This window comes from Centropristis striata, chromosome 6, assembly GCF_030273125.1.
Source record: "Centropristis striata isolate RG_2023a ecotype Rhode Island chromosome 6, C.striata_1.0, whole genome shotgun sequence".
In the NCBI taxonomy this organism is placed as follows: Eukaryota; Metazoa; Chordata; class Actinopteri; order Perciformes; family Serranidae; genus Centropristis; species Centropristis striata.
The window spans coordinates 32,429,531-32,448,351 of NC_081522.1; the positions used below are offsets into that span (position 1 = coordinate 32,429,531).

General features: G+C 39.3%; 2 protein-coding genes across 4 annotated transcripts in view; both read left to right on the forward strand.

Moving 5' to 3' along the window:
- The window catches only part of LOC131973779 (carbohydrate sulfotransferase 8-like), a 41,145-nt gene extending 37,342 nt beyond the window's left edge, over positions 1-3,803 (forward strand). For both annotated transcript variants that reach the window (XM_059335858.1, XM_059335859.1), the window contains exon 4: positions 221-3,803. In XM_059335858.1, coding sequence (XP_059191841.1) covers positions 221-1,246 — 1,026 coding nt within the window. In that variant the 3' untranslated portion in view covers positions 1,247-3,803. The remainder of the gene's footprint in view (positions 1-220) is intronic.
- Positions 3,804-8,548: 4,745 nt separating this feature from the next.
- LOC131973447 (BTB/POZ domain-containing protein kctd15-like) lies at positions 8,549-18,711 on the forward strand. Of its 2 annotated transcripts, XM_059335449.1 has the most exons (6): positions 8,549-8,687; positions 12,826-13,001; positions 14,135-14,279; positions 17,397-17,699; positions 18,073-18,258; positions 18,294-18,711. In XM_059335449.1, the coding sequence occupies exons 1-5, from the start codon at positions 8,661-8,663 to the stop codon at positions 18,232-18,234; spliced, it is 813 nt and encodes a 270-aa protein (XP_059191432.1). In that variant the 5' UTR covers positions 8,549-8,660; the 3' UTR covers positions 18,235-18,258; positions 18,294-18,711. The 2 variants fall into 2 exon arrangements, with proteins under 2 accessions (XP_059191432.1, XP_059191431.1); XM_059335448.1 differs by having other exon boundaries at positions 18,073-18,711.
- Positions 18,712-18,821: the final 110 nt, after the last annotated feature.

Sequence of the window (18,821 nt, forward strand, 5' to 3'; positions counted from 1 at the left end):
TCTGGTGCCCATGGAAACACTAATGCTGTTTTCCACAGGGGGCGCTAAACTCAACACAACACGGAGCTGCTTTAAGAGTTTTAACATTTTTATTAACAGCATGAAAATGTGTAAAAAATCACATTGCACATTAAGTCTATGTGTAAATATATATATGATGTAAGTACATGTAAAAATTTAATTATATTTGTGTTAAACAGATTTTTTGTGTGTTTTGCAGGATGACGTCACGGATAGCGATGCAACAGCAGGTCAGACGCCCGATCAGCTGAAAGTCCCTGAGTCTCTGCTGGTTCTGGAGGACTCGGTGGTGTCCAAGCCGCCGGTCACTAAACGCCAAAGGAAGCTTCTCCTGAAGAGCCCGAACCCGTCTGGCGCCCCTGCAGGCAGAGAGGAGGAAGCACGCCTGCATAAGCTGGGGACGACGCAGGCTTTGCGGCGCCGCCTGCTGGCCGAAGTGTGCAGCAAATACCAGCCGGGCGTCGGCGAGCAGCTGGTGTCGCAGCGGCAGGTGTCCCGGGTGTACGTGGAGGACCGGTCCCACCTGCTGTACTGTGAGGTGCCCAAAGTCGGCTGCTCCAACTGGAAGCGTGTGCTGATGGTGCTGGGAGGCGGCGCCACATCCACGCGAGACATTCCTCACGACGCGGCGCATTATGCCAACCACCTGCGGCGTCTGGAGAGCTACGACCGCGCCGGCATCGCCGAGAGGCTCCTCTCCTACACCAAAGTGCTGTTCGTCCGCGAGCCCTTCGAGCGCCTGGTGTCGGCGTTTCGGGACAAGTTCGAGAGTCCAAACTCATACTACCATCCGGTGTTCGGACGCCCCATCATCTCCAGGTACCGCGCCAACGCAACTCGCGCTGCCCTGCGCACCGGCGCCGGTGTCACCTTTAGGGAATTCGTGCAGTACCTGCTGGACGTGCGACGGCCAGTGGGGATGGACATCCACTGGGAGCCAGTCAGCCAGCTCTGTAACCCCTGCCTCCTCAGGTACAACTTTATCGGAAAGTTCGAGAGCCTGAAGGAGGAGGCAGACTTCCTGTTGCAGAGTGTCGGGGCGCCACAGAACCTCACGTTCCCTGACTTCAAAGACAGGAACCCCCGAGCCGAGAGGACTTCCTCTAGGATCACACAGAAATACTTCTCTCAGCTCAACGCCACCGAGCGCCAGAAGGCTTTCGACTTCTATTACATGGACTACCTGATGTTCAACTACCCCAAACCCTTCAAGGACCTGCACTGAGACCAGGACGGGGGCACTTACACCAGGATCATGGGGAGGAGATCATCAGGATCTGGTTGGTGTGACGGTTCAGAGCGGTTTGATATGAAGCTAAACACCAGACTGTTATACTGAGTTTGACCACCAGATGTCTCTGTTGAGTAGAACATAGAGAAAGTCCAGAATCAGAATGTGGAGACTCCAATCCACCTGGTGGCATTGCTGCACCTTATTTGGCTTCAAATCTATTTCTTTGAGACTAAAATGAATTGCTCACCAGTGTGGGGTGATGATGTGGTGCAGGGATACAAATGAAATGCATTTTATTTATTTATTCATTTGTTTCCTGGTGACAGCTCTGCACACTCAGTCCGGTGTTAACTGTCAGCTCCTCACAACAGAAACCCTGCAGACGGAGCAGCTGTAGTCTCTGTCCTGAGATCTGCAGCAGCTGGGAAACAATACAATATAACAGCAGGAAGTCCAGCTCAAGGTCTGTCTGTGAACTTTGAATTCACTCCCAACAACTAGATCAGATTTACTCTTGTCAGCAGCATCTCTCCCCTTTTCCTTTATTTTCCTCCGTCAGTGTCCTCCTCTGTCTCTCCCATCTCTTCTGTCTCTTCTATCTCCTGTTCTCTATTCTCATGTGTCTCCTCTCAGTGTCCACTTCCGTCTCTTCCGTCTTTTCTGTCTCTTCTGTTTCTTCTCTGTCTTCCAACAACTAGAAGTCAGATTTACTCTTGTCAGCAGCCTCTTGCTCTCTCCCCTTTTCCTTTACTTTCCTCCATCAGTTTCCTCCTCTGTCTCTTCCGTCTCTTCTGTCTTTTCTGTCTCCTCTCTGTCCTCCAACAACCGGTAGTCGGATTTACTCTCGTCAGCAGCCTCTTGCTCGGTCTCTCTCCTCTTTTCCTTAAATTCCTCCGTCTCTTCTGTTTCTTCTCTGTCCTGACATCTGTAGAAGCTGCAGGTTTCCAGCTCACTCAGCTAAAACAACTTTTATGTTTGTTACGTCGTCATATTTTTTATTAATAAAGCAATAAAGTGAGATTCAGCGCCTTGATGCCGTCGGCTCAAGTTTAGGTTTGCAGCAGGTTGACAGGATGCTGCTGGTCACTGATGTCCTGTGGGCTTTAAATATGCACTATAGTTCAATATGTGTGTTTAATATACAAGTGATTTGTTTGTTTTTTTCTGTTAAAGAATCAGATTCACTCCTGAACAAAAACTCTGACATTTCAACAAACTTTATTCCTCTCTTTAAAAACAATTCAGAAACTTTTACACAGGACTGACGTACTGCCTCAGAAATTTTTCTTTCATTCTTACTAAATTACTGTTCATACAGTATTATTTACTGCGATTCTCAGATTATTATTCTGTGTGATTTAGTTTCATACTAATAATCATTCAGTTAATATATTATCTTGGATTAAGTACTCATGAATGAGCAAATAAACAACTTTATTTTGACATGTTTTTGACAGGGTATGTTCTCTGTGCATCTTTAACCTCTTGATTATTAAAAAAATAATAATAATAATGTTGCAGTTGACGAAATGTTTAGGAGTTTGTAAGAAGGGGTTCATCTGCATCGTCAAATCTTTATTATTTATCTTCATTCAGTGAACTTCTGCTGATCGACTGTTTGAACTTCATATTTTCTCTGAACGTCTCTGCCAAGAACAAACTTATTCCTGTTTCTGTTTCTGTTGGACGGCATAAAAACTCAGTTTTTCACCTGAGTGTTGTTTTTCCAGGAAATAAATGGTAATGGCTAGTGAAGTGACAATGAAGCTTCATGAACCATTTGCTTTATTTTTTGATCCCACTAGATGGCGGTCTTGGCCTCTAGCAATGGTAATTGAGTGTGTTTTCAGCCCTTTGTTGAACAAATAGCACCATCTAGTGGGCACAGAAAATAAAGAAAATGGTTCACGAAACTTCAATGGACTGCACTTATATAGTGCCTTTCTAGTCTTTTCGACCACTCAAAGCGCTTTAACACTACAGACTGCGCTCATTCACCCATTTACACACACATCATTCTGGTGGCTGACTCTCATTCTTCTAGCCATTTTTAGTTGCTTATAAAGGTTGAAATACCAGAGGATGTGAGGCTCCGCCCCCTCAGGTGAAACAGAGTTTTTAGTGCGTCCTGTTCTGTCGCAGCTTCAGTGAATTTACTCTGAACAATCTCAATGACTTCTGTGAAGTTTGCTTCACTTTAATTTCTTTGAGACTTCGTCCACAGAGACACACCTGGACTACAGCCAGCTGCAGCTTCTTCTTCTCTTCTTCCTTTAGGAGACAGCAGCTGATCAGATCTATAGAAATTTAAAGTGATCGATCTGACATCAAAGTGTCTTAATGTGGAGGAAGTTCACCTATTGTGTCTATAAACATTGACTGTGTGTGTTTGTTTGTTGTGCTTGTTATCAAAGATTCACTTTAATTTTGTGTCTCGTGGCGTTGGACTGATGAAAAACGGAGACAAGCTCAAAGCCTTAACACTGCCATCTCACTGATCTGATCTCTGATTCATGTCCATATTAATAAAAGTGTTTTTATCCACAAACTCAGATGAGATGCTTTTTTATGCAGACGACAGACGACGCTTTGTTACTGACAAACATTTTATATTTTTATTCTATCAGATAAATAAACTGTTCAGTTTTTCCATTGAGGAGAAAACACACAGGGAGGTTTGCTCTCAGCTTGATCCCATAAAAGTTGGGACATCTAAAAAAATGAATAAAACAAAGTTATTTTTACTTCAATTCAGGATAAATCTACTTACTATTTCTTAGATGAATCATTTAACCAATAACGATATATATCTATTAAATACCTGTTATAACTTCTCAGTCTGAGGTGACATTAATATGAAGATATTCAGTTCAAGTAAAAATTTTATATTTTCTTTATTCACGTGGGTTAATAGAGACCTGAATATTAATGTGTTGTTTAATTAACGATGATAGTGTATAATGCAGTACTCTTTTATACAAAATATATAGTATAATACATAAGTATATCTATTCTTACACAGTGGTGGAGGAAGTATTCAGATATCTTACTTAAGTAAATGTACTAATACCACACTGTGAAATGACTCCACTACAAGTAAAAGTCCTGCATTCAAAACTTACTGATGTAAAAGTACAAAAGTATCAGCATCAAAATTTAGTTAATGTATCAAAAGTAAAAGTACTCGTTATGCAGAATGCTTTATATATTTTAAATATATTATTGGATTATTATTATTATTGATGCATTTATGTAAGCAGCATTTAAATTTTGGAAAGGTAGGGCTCATTTTAACTACTTAATATACTGTTCATTAAAAAAAAAATGTGTAGTAATTTTAAATTGATAATTATTTTATGTTAAATCTTGACCTAAAAAGTAAAAAGTAACATGGAAATACTCAAGTAAAGTACAAGTACCTCAAAATTATACTTAAGTACTGTACTTGAGTAAATGTACTTAGTTACTTTCCACCACTGCATATAATTCATGAAGAGTTTTCTCTTCGTTCATATTACGTCTTAATAATTCAAGCTGCCATGTGGAGAATAACTGATGTACAAATTATTCTTAAATAAGGATATCATTTTCCTAAAAACGAAATTTTTCCTAAAATCTATATTTTATTTTAAAAGTATAATGAGCATGGTTTGGAATTAACCTGATTAGACAGGTAAAACAAGACTGGAGGTGATGGGACATTTGTAAATATGTATGTATATATATATATATATATATATATATATATATATATATATATATATATATATGGCTTTACTGTGACTAAGACTCTGGCAGCTGGAGAACAAAGACATGTTTGTCTCTCTGTCTCCTCTTTGTGGACACGCAGATCGTCTCACTCTGTACGGCCCCGGGGTTCAGGCTCCACTCCCTTCACTCCGTGTCTCAGACGCCCCCTCAGGGTCACCATCACGTGCACAATACACATCATACATAAACATGTATATGTAAATATTATTGTCAGAATTTATCAAACTGACTACCTGTCTGTCAGCTGATCTTCTGATTGATTCACTGAAACTAAATATATTCTGATGTTTGTTCACAAACACTGCAGCACATTTCTGTCTTTTCTCTTTAATCTGTTTGTTTCTGGCTCATTATAAATCATCGCAGCTGAGAGGCGACGGTCCTGACTTACAAAATGTCACAAAACGACACTCACTGACAACAAAAATACAACAAAATAACAAAATAAGTCCCGCCCCAAACCAGCCGACATCTTGGCCCTTCAAGGGAAAATTTTAAAAAAAGAAGAAAAAAAAAAGCATAAATACTAATGAATATTTTTTTTTAAATATAGAGAAAAATGTAATTTATACACAAACATATTTAATATATATTTTAAAAAAATATACAGAACAAAATAAACAAATGAATGTGAAAATAAATAAAATGTTAGTCTTTTTTATTTATTTTGAAGTTGTCTTCATACAAACACAATTATTTATTTTTTCATTTATTTGTCTTTGTTTTCAAGTTATTATTAGATTTCCAAATTTTTTAATTGAATTACTTATTCATTTTTATTATTTGTCTAATTCAAATGTAATTGTTATTCTTGACAAATGTCAAAATGTCAAATGTTATTTACCATCATCATCATCATCGTCATCATCATCAGAGCAGCTTCTGCCTCCAGCATATGAAGCTCAAACAGAGCCCATGTGAAACTGAAGCGTCAGACTGACTCCTCCTCTTCCTCTTTTTCTCCGCCTCCTCTTCCTCTTCCTCTTCCTCTCCCCATCCTCTTCCTCTCCTCCTCCTCTCCCTCTCTCCCTCTCCTCCTCTTCCTCTCCTCCTCCTTGCTCCATGCATTAACAGAGAAGCGGTGGATGAGCAGGCGAGCTGTGGTGCCGGGGGCAGGTTTAGCAGATATTTAAATCTTTAAATTCAAACACGGTTCTCTCGTTCTTCATCTAATTAAATCTCAGCAAGCGTTCTTTAATTAAAGACGGAATCTTTCTGTAGGATTGTTCAGTAAACCAATTGTGTGTGTGTGTGTGTGTGTGTGTGTGTGTGTGTGTGTGTGTGTGTGAGAAAGAGAGAGTGTGTGTGTGTGAGTGAGTGAGTGTGTGTGTGTGTTTGTTTGTGTATGTGTGTGAGTGTGTTTGTTTGTGTGTGTGTGTGTATGTGTGTGAGTGTGTGTTTGTGTGTGTGTGTGTGTGTTTAAGTAACATTAAAAACACAAAAATAACAGAAAGTGATAATAAATCAAACGCGTGTTTTGTTATAAAGTCTGGACCCTTCAGATGTTTGATGAGGCCCCTCAGGTTGAGAACCTCTGGCTGCCCTGCAGGGGGCGCCAGTGAGCAGGAAGTTACATCTTCACGAGTCTCACACACTGATCTGTTTCTGTTTTCAAGGGAAAAATCTTTATTATTTTTCTTCTATTTCTGTGAGTCAGTTTATCAATTTGAATTAAAGATATGTTCACTTTCCTTATGAAAGTAAATAAAAAATACTCACTATCAGTCAAAGTACTGCATTTAAAAGTTTAGAAGTATTATCAGTTGAATGTACTTAAAGTATCAAAAGTAAAAGTATTAGTAAGAGTTAGTACTGCTGATTATTCTGTTTTTATCACTAATGAATACATGTATAAAGTAGCAGAAAATAGAAATAATCAAGAACAAGTGCCTCAATTAATTTTTCTTTAATTACAGTACTTGATTAAATAAGTTAGTTACTTTCCACCACTGAGTACATTGACACATAAATAAACGGGGGGAAGTGAAAGGGGAAAACATTAACAAATAATACATAAATAATACATTTTTTAAAAATGTAAATAAATAGGGAAAAAAAATAAAGAGGCCAATCAATACAAAGGTGAATAAATAACAATTAAAACACAAAAATAAATAAATTGATTTTTTAAAATGAATTAATACCTACATTTGATTTCAATAATTTTTTTGGGACATTTATTTTTTATTTGAATTTCTTTCCTATTTTTTTCCCCTATTTTACATGATGTTCTGCTACTGATAATATTAACATGATTTAAATTATTATTACTTAGCATAGAGATGGAGCTGAATATTATCTGCACTTTAGTTTAAGAACAAGACAAAGATTTCAGATATTATTATTATTATTATTGAGTTCAAGCATCCTGCATGCGTTATCATATTTATGTATTTTCTGTTTTTCTAAAACAAAACTGGTCATTGTGAGTTTATTACAACTTCAGGTTAAATTATTAGTGGATAAATCAGTTAAAGTTGTGCGTTTATTTTATTTTATGTAACTTTATTTAATTTGTCTTGTTTTTGTTTAACATTTTGTCAACATTCAATTGTAGTTTTCTTTCTTTCAGCAGCTGAAACTGAATTTCCTTTTGTGGATCAATAAAGTGTATCTGATCTGATTATAGAGATGAAGAGATTATTTTTTATTAAATTTACAGAGGAGCAGAGTGACACTGAGCCCAGAGAGGAGCAGCAGAGAGGAGCAATGAGGAGGAGCAGAGAGGAGGAGGAACAAGGAGAAGGAGCAGAGGAGGAGCAGAGAGGAAGAGAGAGGAGGAACAAGGAGAAGGAGCAGAGGAGGAGCAGAGAGGAAGAGAGAGGAGGAACAAGGAGAAGGAGCAGAGGAGGAGCAGAGAGGAGGAGCAGGGAGGCAGCAGGAAGACCAGAGAGGAGCAGGGAGAAGGAGAGAGGAGGACCAGGGAGGAGGAGCAGAGAGGAGTAGGAAGAGCAGAGAGGAGCAAGGAGGAGGAGAGAGGAGCAGGGAGGAGGAACAAAGAGGAGGAGGGAGGAGGAGGAGAGATGAGGAGCAGGATCCAGCGGGTCTGTGTGTGTGCGCAGCCCCGCGGCGCAGCTCCATCTAGCAGTGCGCAATAATTGAAATGGCGCATTTGTCCGCAGGCTGCAGCAGAATGACGAGAGACGTCATCAGGCTGCAGAGCCGGAGGAGGTTTGATGCTCCTCAAATATACAGAGGAGGAGGAGAAAGAATAGGGGATGAGGATGTGCAGCAAGCGGAGGAGAGGAGGAGGTGCACCAGACAGCAGGAGAAGGAGGAGGAGGAGGATGTTTGGTCCGAGCTGCAGATTATTGATGGATAATAATTCCTGGTGATAAATCATCTCTCAGACAGACAGCAGGAGGATCTCTGGGTCTCTATTTTCGGCAGAAACGAGTTCTGTGGAGAGAAAAGAACAAACCGGTGGTTCTGAAACCTAATCCTGGCCCCCGGGGGTCTGCAGGGCCCGGGGCCACACTTCTCTTTCAGCCCTCCTCTTTATTATCCTGCAGGAGACACACACACACACACACACACACACACCGGAGGACAGGCTGACGAGGACGTGAACTGAAGACCAACCGGTCTCCGCACATTTCAGACCGCGGGACGTAGCAGACAGACGCCGGTCTCCATGTCTTCTGTGTCGGTGTCCTCTCAGGTAAGAACTCGCTGCTTTGAGCCGAACGAACCTGCTGCATGTTAACGTCAGATTTACACACAAAGTTTTCAAGTTTACGATTTAAAAAAACGCAGAAATCCCGATTAGATTCGCCAGGGTTTCGATTAGCCGCGCAATGCGCCGTCTCACCAAACTCCACTTAAAAAAAATACCATTTTAAGCTTTTGTTGGTGTCGGCACACTCATGTGTAAAAGATAGCAATATCTTGATATATTCTGAGATGGCATAAAACACTGTTAAATGCGGCATACATCACGTGCTCAACAGCGGAGCGTTTTTTAACAAAACGTGAACTTTTGCTTCCGGCGAGCCTGTTTTTCTGGCCATCTTTCCTCCTCAGACAGTCATGTGACTGAGGCAAAAGTGAAAACTATCAAAACTAAGTTTGAGTTCACGGACGATTCTTATCCCGAATTAGCCAGAAAGCCTTAAACTACAGAGAGAAACTGTTAAATCAGGGCGCTGAGCCGTCCTCGGGGCAAAGACGCTGAAAGCTGCAGCCGCCTCCTGTTCACCTTTCATGCTTCACAGCTTCAAAGCTTCTTTACAATCCACAGACCGTGTGTGTGTGTGTGTGTGTGTGTGTGTGTGTGTTGTACTTCCTACATAGTGAGGACCAGAATGCGTTTTTAACCAACAGTGAGGACATTTCTGCAAAGTGAGGACATTTAGCCGGTCCTGACTTCTTTAAAGGTTGTTTTTTTTTAGATTTAAGACTTTGTTTTAGGGTTAAGATTGCAAAAAAATAAATTGATATAAAATAGTTGACTGAAACTGTATTGTGTGGTTACAAAACTAACTAAAATTATAGTGAAAATGTCTTTAATTTTCGTATTTGTCAACTTTTTTCATACATGATATTGTAATAATTGTAATTTAATCTCCCACCCAACAAATACCCCATTACAAAAAACTAAAACTAATAAAAAACTAAACCAAAACTAAAGCATTTAAAAAAAAATACTAAACCAAAACTAAAGCATTTAAAAATATATGTACTGAACTAAAACTAGCAAACTCACTCTAAAAACTAATTAAAACTAACTGGATTTGAAAACAAAAATTCACATGGATTAAACTAATGAGATGATAATAAACTAACTAATGAAATATCCAAAACAATTATAACCTTGGCAGGGAATTCACTATTCCAATGAGGGCCCTCACAAAGATAGAAGTGCAAGAATGTGTGTGTGTGTGTGTGTGTGTGTGTGTGTGTGTGTGTGTGTGTGTGTGTGTGTGTGTGTGTGTGTTGGGGGGGGGAATTAATGTGGACCCCCCCTCAGGTCAACACCATCCTGTTTCATTACATCCATCATAAATAATATCTTCTCCCTCTGAGCATTAATCACCAGAGAGGGAAAGCGTGTGTGTCACTCAGGGTGTCTCCAGTGACATCACGGAGGTGACTCCTTCAACTGATCACTGGTTTAAAAAGTTTTCTTTAAAAGAAACCAAAATGAAGCTTAAAATTGTGACTTTTCTGTCAAAATGTCTTAATTCTACATGTCTTATTTATGCAAAGGTAAAGTGTTTGCACCAAGCAGATCCTGTTAAAAAACATTCAATTCTGCTCCTCAGAATCACTGAAAATCTGTTTGCACAGAGCTAAGAGGAGGGGACATGAGAGGCTGGAAACATGGAAATAGTTCAAAATGTAGAATAGGTGGAGCAAGCTCCTTTTCTAACATTTGTGACACTTGTGTGTTCTATATATAAATTTGATTTTATTTCAATTTGAAAAAAAAGGATATCTTTTTTTAATTTAATATTCATTCAACTTGTGCTGTTTCCCTTTTTCATGATTTATGTCTGTGTTTTTCTACACGAAAGATATGTTTGCGTTGTTCCCACTTCTAACCATGATTGTGCTGATTCCATAGAGCTGCAGGACTTATAGATTTTATATTTTGCAGTAAAATATAAGGCCACAGTTAGTAAAATGTAAAAAGAGCAAAAAACGCCCTGAAACGTAGGGATTTATAGGGTAAGGGTCTATATAGGGTTATTTATAGGGTCTTTTTTATGTTTCATTTAAAAAAATTCAGAGCAGTGAAGCTTAAAGTTGAGGTAAAATGAAGTTTGATAAAATGCTGCAGTTGTCGTCTCTAAACATGTTTGATTTCAGTTCAGTTTGACTGAATACTTTGTTGGTCAGTCTGTGGGTTTGATAGACTGAGAATTTTCTCTTATTTGACAAAACAATTCTTGATTTAATTTAATTTTGTGGACACAAAATGCAGTTAAACAGTTAAATCGCAATATACTGTATCGCAATACTCAACATATCAAATGCTTCAAATCACAATATCATATTGTGACTCAAGTATCAGGATAAAATCGTATCGTGGGGCCTCTGGGGATTCACACCTCTAACGTAAACAGTCCTGAGGGGCTTGCTGTCGACTGTGGCCTAATGTGGGTGTGATGGTGGGATATGACGCTGATCAGTCATCAACCATAAGTCATCAACCGTGCAGCCAAAAATGGTTTTTGGTTCATGTCTGGTTGTTGATTTTTACATTTTTTAGCAGCTCAGGTGGGTGTGTATTAAAAAATCCATCTAACCTGACGCTGACCCTCTTAATTTGTGATTGAACTGATGCAGCTGCTGCAGGAGAACCAGCAGTCTCTCTGAAGCAGTCTTCACTAACACAAAGCTGCAACAAGGGTCATGCAGGCTGAAACTGACCTGTGGTGTTCTGTCTGAATAAAATAGAAACTCAGCCAGTCCCATGCAAAGAGTTTATTTCATTCAAAATATAACTTTAGTGGCAGGTGAGCAGGCGGGGGCATCTCCACTACCTGTATACCTGAATACCTGTGGTGCTGTAGAAAATGGACAATGTCACATTTTCAGAATTTAGCATCAACTTGTACAGTGTGTCTGTGCTTGTGACTTCCCTGATTTCTGTAGATGCAACAGACAACAAGTGTTGTGTTTGGCTTTAAATGTTTTAAACTGTTCTGGGAGTCCTGTCTTACCAAGAGTGTAAAGTGTCACAGAGAGCAGTTTAATCATTGCTGTTTTCATTTTCCAGCCCAGCGCCCACGTCATGTCAGTAATAGGGCTGGGCGATATGGACCAAAAGTCATATCCCCATATAATTAGGCTGAATATATATATAAATATATCCCAATATTTTTTATTGCAAAGTGAGAGCAAATGTTCAGTCAAAGTCAAAGCCAAATATGACATGTCACAAGTAGTTTTATTGAAACCATTTATTTAAGTGAACATAAATAATGTATAACAACAGGAGTACCTTTTTTTAAAAAAAATCAAAGCTCCATGAAGTGCACATTTAAATAAAAAAAAAATCTTCAATAAAAAAAGCCTATGAAATAAAATAGGCCAATCTTTTTCTGAAATAAATATATTTATATGAGAAAAGAATAAAGAACATTACAAAATAACTAAATATGACAAAACAGAAAAAAACAACTAAAACTATATCAGAATAAGGTGTTTTCTGACTGAGCCAGGTTTTAGGATAATAAACTCTTTAAACAGCATAAAAAGTCTGTCATTACACTGCACTCAGATTATACTCTAGTGTGATGGAGATCCAGTTCATGAAATCTGAAAGATGTTTATAAAAATGAATTTGTAGGTTTGTAATCAGACAGCTCTCAGAGCAGCGAGCTGATTGGTGCTCCGGTGAAAAACTCTGACTCTGATTGAGAGTCGAGTTAAGAGATTAATCTATGGGTCAGTATCAGTAGGTGTATATACAGGAAAATAAATGTGAACTAAAATGAGAAAAAATACAATCCACGTTTACATTGCAACATTATGGTATATAACAAATTTCACATAAATTGTCAAAACTTTAGAAAAAAAGGTTGTTTTAAGAATATGTTCTGCTAAATATTGACGAAATGTGTAAATGTAGAAATACTCAGAAATATGTTTTTTTTAAATGAAGTAATTATATGTATAAGTCCACTTAAATACACTGTAGGTGGATAAAGTATTTAATATTTTTCATCCTTTTGTGGTTACACCATTTGACATCTTGCCAACTCTTATTTGTCACTGACCCTTATGGTACCGTTTTATTATTAAAAGGATCAATGTAACTCTGTCTTAATAATATTTTCCTCCTGTCACAGGAGGGGCGGAGCATTTCCAGGATGTCTGTGAGCCGCTCGCCCGTGTCGCCAATGACCCCACAGGGCATCCCGTCGCCCGCCCAGCTCACCAAGGCCAACGCCCCCGTCCACATCGATGTGGGGGGGCACATGTACACCAGCAGCCTGGCAACCCTCACCAAGTTCCCAGAGTCCAGGTAAGACCACCTAGAACAAGTGTCACATGATCAGGTGACATTTTATTGTTTTTTGCAGCCAGCTTGGGGTTGATGACATGTTTACAGTTCTAGTGCTACATTTTGAATTACAAAAAAAAGCCTCAGAGGGATTTACGAGACTCCGGAGGTGAGGTATGGTTTTTGATCATCGTGTAATCGCTTTGCAAAAGTTTCGACAGCATGCACAACAACTACAGCCGCCGTCACTAACTGTGCACAGAATCCGCCGCTGATCATAAACAAACCGGCATGCTGACTGTACACAAAGTGTCTGCTTCTGATCGTGAATTAACAGAGTTTCCGGTGCTTGTTGTAAACAAACCGAGATCGCTAAGTGAACACATGCTTCAGCAGGACATACACACTGTACTGCTACAGAGCTGTTAGCCTATTAGCACTGTGCTACTGTGCACCTCGGACTACACTATGAATGGGCAGAATATCACACGTTTGCGAGATCACTATGAACGCCCTAAGGTGAAAAGCCGGCACAGATCTTTCCAGCAATATAGCGGGACATTTGCGGGACCGCACTATTAAAGGGACTTATGTTTCTTGTTGCTTGTTACTACTTGCTACTTCGCCGGCTTTTAAAAACGGCACGTTGTTGTTGTGGTGTCGAATACTACGTCACATCCGGCTTAGCGTTCTGTCCAATCAGCAACCAGGCTTTTTTCAGGGGAGAAAAATGGCCCTGCTCTTCAACAGGGCCAAAAAACAGCCAGTCAAACGGCCGTTATGGGCGGCTCACATTCAAATTATGGGCGTTTTTACAAGGAGACCCGCCTCATTCTGGGTATTCAACTATAGTGGAAATGCACCTAGCAGCTCATTTTATACACACAGCTCGAGTTTCACAGACTAACATCATCACATGTGAAGAAATTGTGCACATTGAATCCACAAGAGTCTCAGCTTTACAGTCATACCCGATTTATGCATCTCCCAGACTGTTTAGGGACACGAGTATGCACAAATATTCACATACAATAAGACAAAATAACACATTTTACTTATTGCAGGAGAAAAACGGCATGTTATCAGCATGAAGTGGGCACGTCTTTGTGTCTCACTGATGAGTTTTAATGGAGACCGACACTGTGTTCCTGCAGGATCAGCCGTCTGTTTAACGGCACAGAGCCGATCGTGTTGGACAGTCTGAAGCAGCACTACTTCATCGACAGGGACGGAGACATCTTCCGTTACATCCTGAGCTTCCTGCGCACCTGCAAGCTTCTGCTGCCTGAAGACTTCAAGGTAATTAACCTGGAAACATGAATGTGATCGAAATAATGCACCGAAGATTATAAACTGATGTTGTTTAGAGTTCAATATCTGTTAATGTAGGAGCGAAACAGACTGAATAGACAGCTCATCACTGAGATATATAACTTTATGACCTTATATTCAAAGTTGTTTCAAAAATATGAAGAAGGAACTTATTTTTTATTACTTTTTTTTTTTTAGCAGGTGGGGGAAAAAATTGATACATCATAGTATCATGATATTTTGTGTGGTGATATTATGTCAATTCATGGCCACCAAGTATCCATATTTGGCATTCGACAGCTGGCAGGCCGTCAGTATTTTCGGAGACCGTAGCGGGTTCACGTTTAAGAATATACTGGAGATACTGGTTTTATATGAAACTAGAATATCTGAGGACTGAATATCCATAGGCACCATGTGCATCAGAATATCGTGTAAGGAAGTGGTTGAAATAACGCTGCAAAGTTGGACTTTCTTTATGTTTCATTAAACAAAATTTAGAGCAGTGAAGCTTAAAGTTGAGGCTGCTTTTTATTTTTTGTCTTTGCTGCACGTTTGTTGTGAAACTATCTATTTTTTTCCCTCCATTCCCCAAAATTATGTTTGTTTAACTGCAATGTGATTGATACGGGCTAGCGGGCTAACACTAGCGGGCTAACGCTATATATCACGTCATTACAGGAAAATATCACTATCATGAAATAACGTGATCATTTCACGTTATAACGTGAAATTATAATTATCTTGAAATAACGTCAACATGCGTGTCCAGACGTGTGCATCACTTTTAAGTGTCCTCTGGAAACACTTCTGTTGTGTTGTGGTCTGTTGCAAATTGATGAAGATGTTTTCTCAATTTGCTTGTGTTTCGTATATTTGCATGTGTTTTCTTAAGTTGCAGCGCTGTGAGCTCTCAGGGCCACTGTAGATAAATCATGCTAAAGACCAAGATTTCTAAAAGACCTGCGTATGTCAAATATAAAAGTAATTCAGCAGCTGCATTTACTCCTTCTGTGTCTGTAATTCAGCAGCTGTTCTGCCTCTTCTTCTGCTTCTGTCTCTGTAATAATGAGTTGTAAGCCAGCAGCTGGACTGACTCCTCTTCTTCTTCTTCTTCGGTGTCTGTAATAATGAGCTGAGTCTCAGATATGCAGAGATGGAAAAACACGACCTTCAGGTCAAACAGATTGTTAGTTTTAACAAACAGCAACGAGTCTTTGAACACATCCTGACACTTTAATCAGCGCCGGCGGCTGCATAGATCCATCCAGCACAGACCAGTGTGTGTTTTACTAAATTTGTGTGCGTGTCTGTGTGTGTGTGTGTGTGTGTGGGCATATTGCATCCCTCTCATCTCCTCCCTGTTATTCTGCTCAGGATGACTAAAAAGCCCTGCAGACACAACCCTCTTTATAAAACACATCTACGCCTCGCTCCCAGTCTGAGATGGGGGGGTGAGGAGGGGAAGGAGGGGGGAGGGAAGGAGGCGAGGCTTTGGTACAGCGTGAGGCCCCGGGGCCAGCAGCAGCTCTCTGTCAGCAGCAGTAAAAAGCTTCTTTTCTTTCTGTGTTTCACCGGAGGAAGAAGAAGAAGAAGCAGCAGCTCTCAGATCAGTTCAGTCACAGTGAAGTGAAGCTTCATCACAGCTCAGGTTTACATCTGCACATTTAGACTAAAGTGTTAATAATACAGGGTAACACCATACTATAATACTATACTATGAAATTGTTTTCACAATATGCTATACTATGATATTTTTTAATGGCATAAAAAAAGTAAAAAACTCTTAGTATAGTATGTCATCAAAAAAATGTAGCATGTCGTCCAAAAGCGTCAAAAAACATAATACTATTGCATGTTTTCAAAAAATGTTAAAGTGTCATTTAATAGTCAAAAAATGTCTTAGTATAGTGCCAAAAATGTAAAAATAACAGAAAAAAACCCACAGTATGTCATCAAAAAATGTTAAACAATAGTGTAGCGTGTCATCCAAAAGGGTCAAAAAATATAATAGTATTGTATGTTTAAAAAAATGTCTTAGTATAGTATGTCGTCCAGAAATGTTAAAATGTAATTTATTAGTAAAAAAGTCATAGTATAATATGTTGTCCAAAAGTGACAAAAATGTAAAAATAAATAAATAAATAAAAAATGTCATGTTGTCATCCAAAAGTTTAGTATGATTAATAATTTAATAATTTAGTATCTCCTCCAAAAACGTCAAAGCATATGTTGTCCATAAATATCAAAAATCACAGTATAGTATCATCATCAAATATTGTCAAAAAGCATAATAGTATTCTGTTTTCAAAAAATGTACAGTATAGTATGTCATTCAAATGTGCCAAAAATGTATATAAAAAAGAAATTTTCATAGTTTAGTATGTCATCCAAAAATGTCAAAAGACATCATAGTGTAGTATGTTGTCAAAAAAATGTAATAATTTACATTTTTACAATTTACATACTTACTAACTTAATAGAAAATATTGTCCATAAATGTCAAATGTTAAAAACATCACAGTATAATTTGTCGTCAAATATTGCCAAAAAACATCATAATATAGTATGTTGTCAAAAATATAATATAATATTATTATTATATTATTACATTATGCAAATAACAAAATAAAGTGCAATACTCAGTGCAGGAATATACAAATATGTACTATGTAAAAACACATAAAACATAAATAAAACAGAAAAAAGGGATAAAAAAAACCTGGAGAATTAAAAACAAAACAAACAACAAATAAATAGCGCATACATACACATCCACATACATACACCATTTCATGAATTACTTCATGACATCATTTAATGCTGTGATGGCCTTTGCATAAAAGCTGTTTTTTAAGTCTGTTTGTATGTGTTTTCATTGTCCTGTACCGCCTGCCTGAGGGTAACAGTTCAAATATGGTGTGGCCGGGGTGGGATGAGTCATTAAGGAAGTGTAAAGTTCTTCCAGGAAGGGGAGGGGGCAGCCGATGATTTTTAATTTTTCTATTCTAAAAAACATCATAGTATCACATACGAGTGAGTCTCTCAGTCTTCCTCAGGTAGTCTCGTCTGTAACCCTCTCTGTCCCCGTCCCCTCTCCTTCAGGACTTCCCCCAGCTCTATGAGGAGGCCCGGTTCTACCAGCTGACCCCGATGGTGCGTGAGCTGGAGCGCTGGCAGGCGGAGCGAGAGGGGCAGCGGGCGCCGGCCTGCGAGTGCCTGGTGGTCCGAGTTACCCCGGACCTGGGCGAGAGGATCGCGCTGAGCGGAGAGAAGGTCCTGATCGAGGAGATCTTCCCCGAGACCGGAGACGTCATGTGCAACTCCGTCAACGCCGGCTGGAACCAGGACCCCACCCACGTCATCCGATTCCCACTCAACGGGTACTGCAGACTCAACTCTGTGCAGGTCGGTACTACACACTTTATACACACTTTATACACACCTGTACCACGCATCTGTACTACACTTTTACTACACACCTGTACTGTGCATCTGTACTACACTTTTACTACACACTTTTACTACACACTTTTACTACACACCTGTACTATGCATCTGTATTACACTTTTACTACACATCTGTACTGTGCATCTGTACTACACTTTTACTACACACTTTTACTACACACCTGTACTATGCATCTGTATTACACTTTTAATACACATCTGTACTATGCATCTGTATTACACTTTTAATACACATCTGTATTACACTTTTACTACACACATGTACTATGCATCTGTATTAAACTTTTACTACACACCTGTCTGTCTGCAGGTCCTGGAGCGACTGTTTCAGAAAGGCTTCGTCATGAAGGCGTCCTGCGGCGGTGGCGTCGACTCGTCACAGTTCAGCGAGTACATCCTTTGTCGGGACCTGCGGCACAGTCCGTCAGTCACCAGTATCCCGATCCGGATCAAACAAGAGCCTCTGGACTGATCCCGATCCGGATCATACAAGAGCCTCTGGACTGACCCACATCTGGATCAAACAAGAGCCTCTGGACTGACCCTGATCTGGATCAAACAAGAGCCTCTGGACTGACCCACATCTGGATCAAACAGCTGGATCCTGCAGATGCCAATTCAGAAAATTTCCAGGAAAACAAACTTTGATCTTTGACCCTTCGCCGAACATTAAAATCTACTTTTGAGTTTCAGTTTGGAACACATTTTTTTTCATTTGATGACCGTGATGATGATGATGATGATGATAAAACTGCCAGCTGTAAATATTTTCTAATAATCTGCCCGGTGATTATTGTTCTGTGTATACAGATGATCGAAAGGTGATTTTTACGGATAATGTAATTGTTTTTATAAAAACTGAAATTGAATGAATGAATATTTAATGTATTTGTTAGCTTGTGTCTATTTTTCATTGGTACAGATGTATTGATTAAAAAGTTAAAACGGTCTCTGCTCTCTTTGGTGTTACTTCACACAGTGGTAGAAGTACATTTACTCAAGTACTTAACATGTTAATTTATTGCTGCTTTATACTTCACGACATCTCACAATAAAATA

Bases quoted from the DNA above. Each gene is read 5' to 3' on its own strand.
- LOC131973447 (XM_059335448.1), top strand. From the start codon at position 8,661: ATGTCTTCTGTGTCGGTGTCCTCTCAG. The intron at 8,688-12,825 runs GTAAGAACTCGC...CTCCTGTCACAG, and splicing joins CTGTGTCGGTGTCCTCTCAG to GAGGGGCGGAGCATTTCCAG. The intron at 13,002-14,134 runs GTAAGACCACCT...GTGTTCCTGCAG, and splicing joins ACCAAGTTCCCAGAGTCCAG to GATCAGCCGTCTGTTTAACG.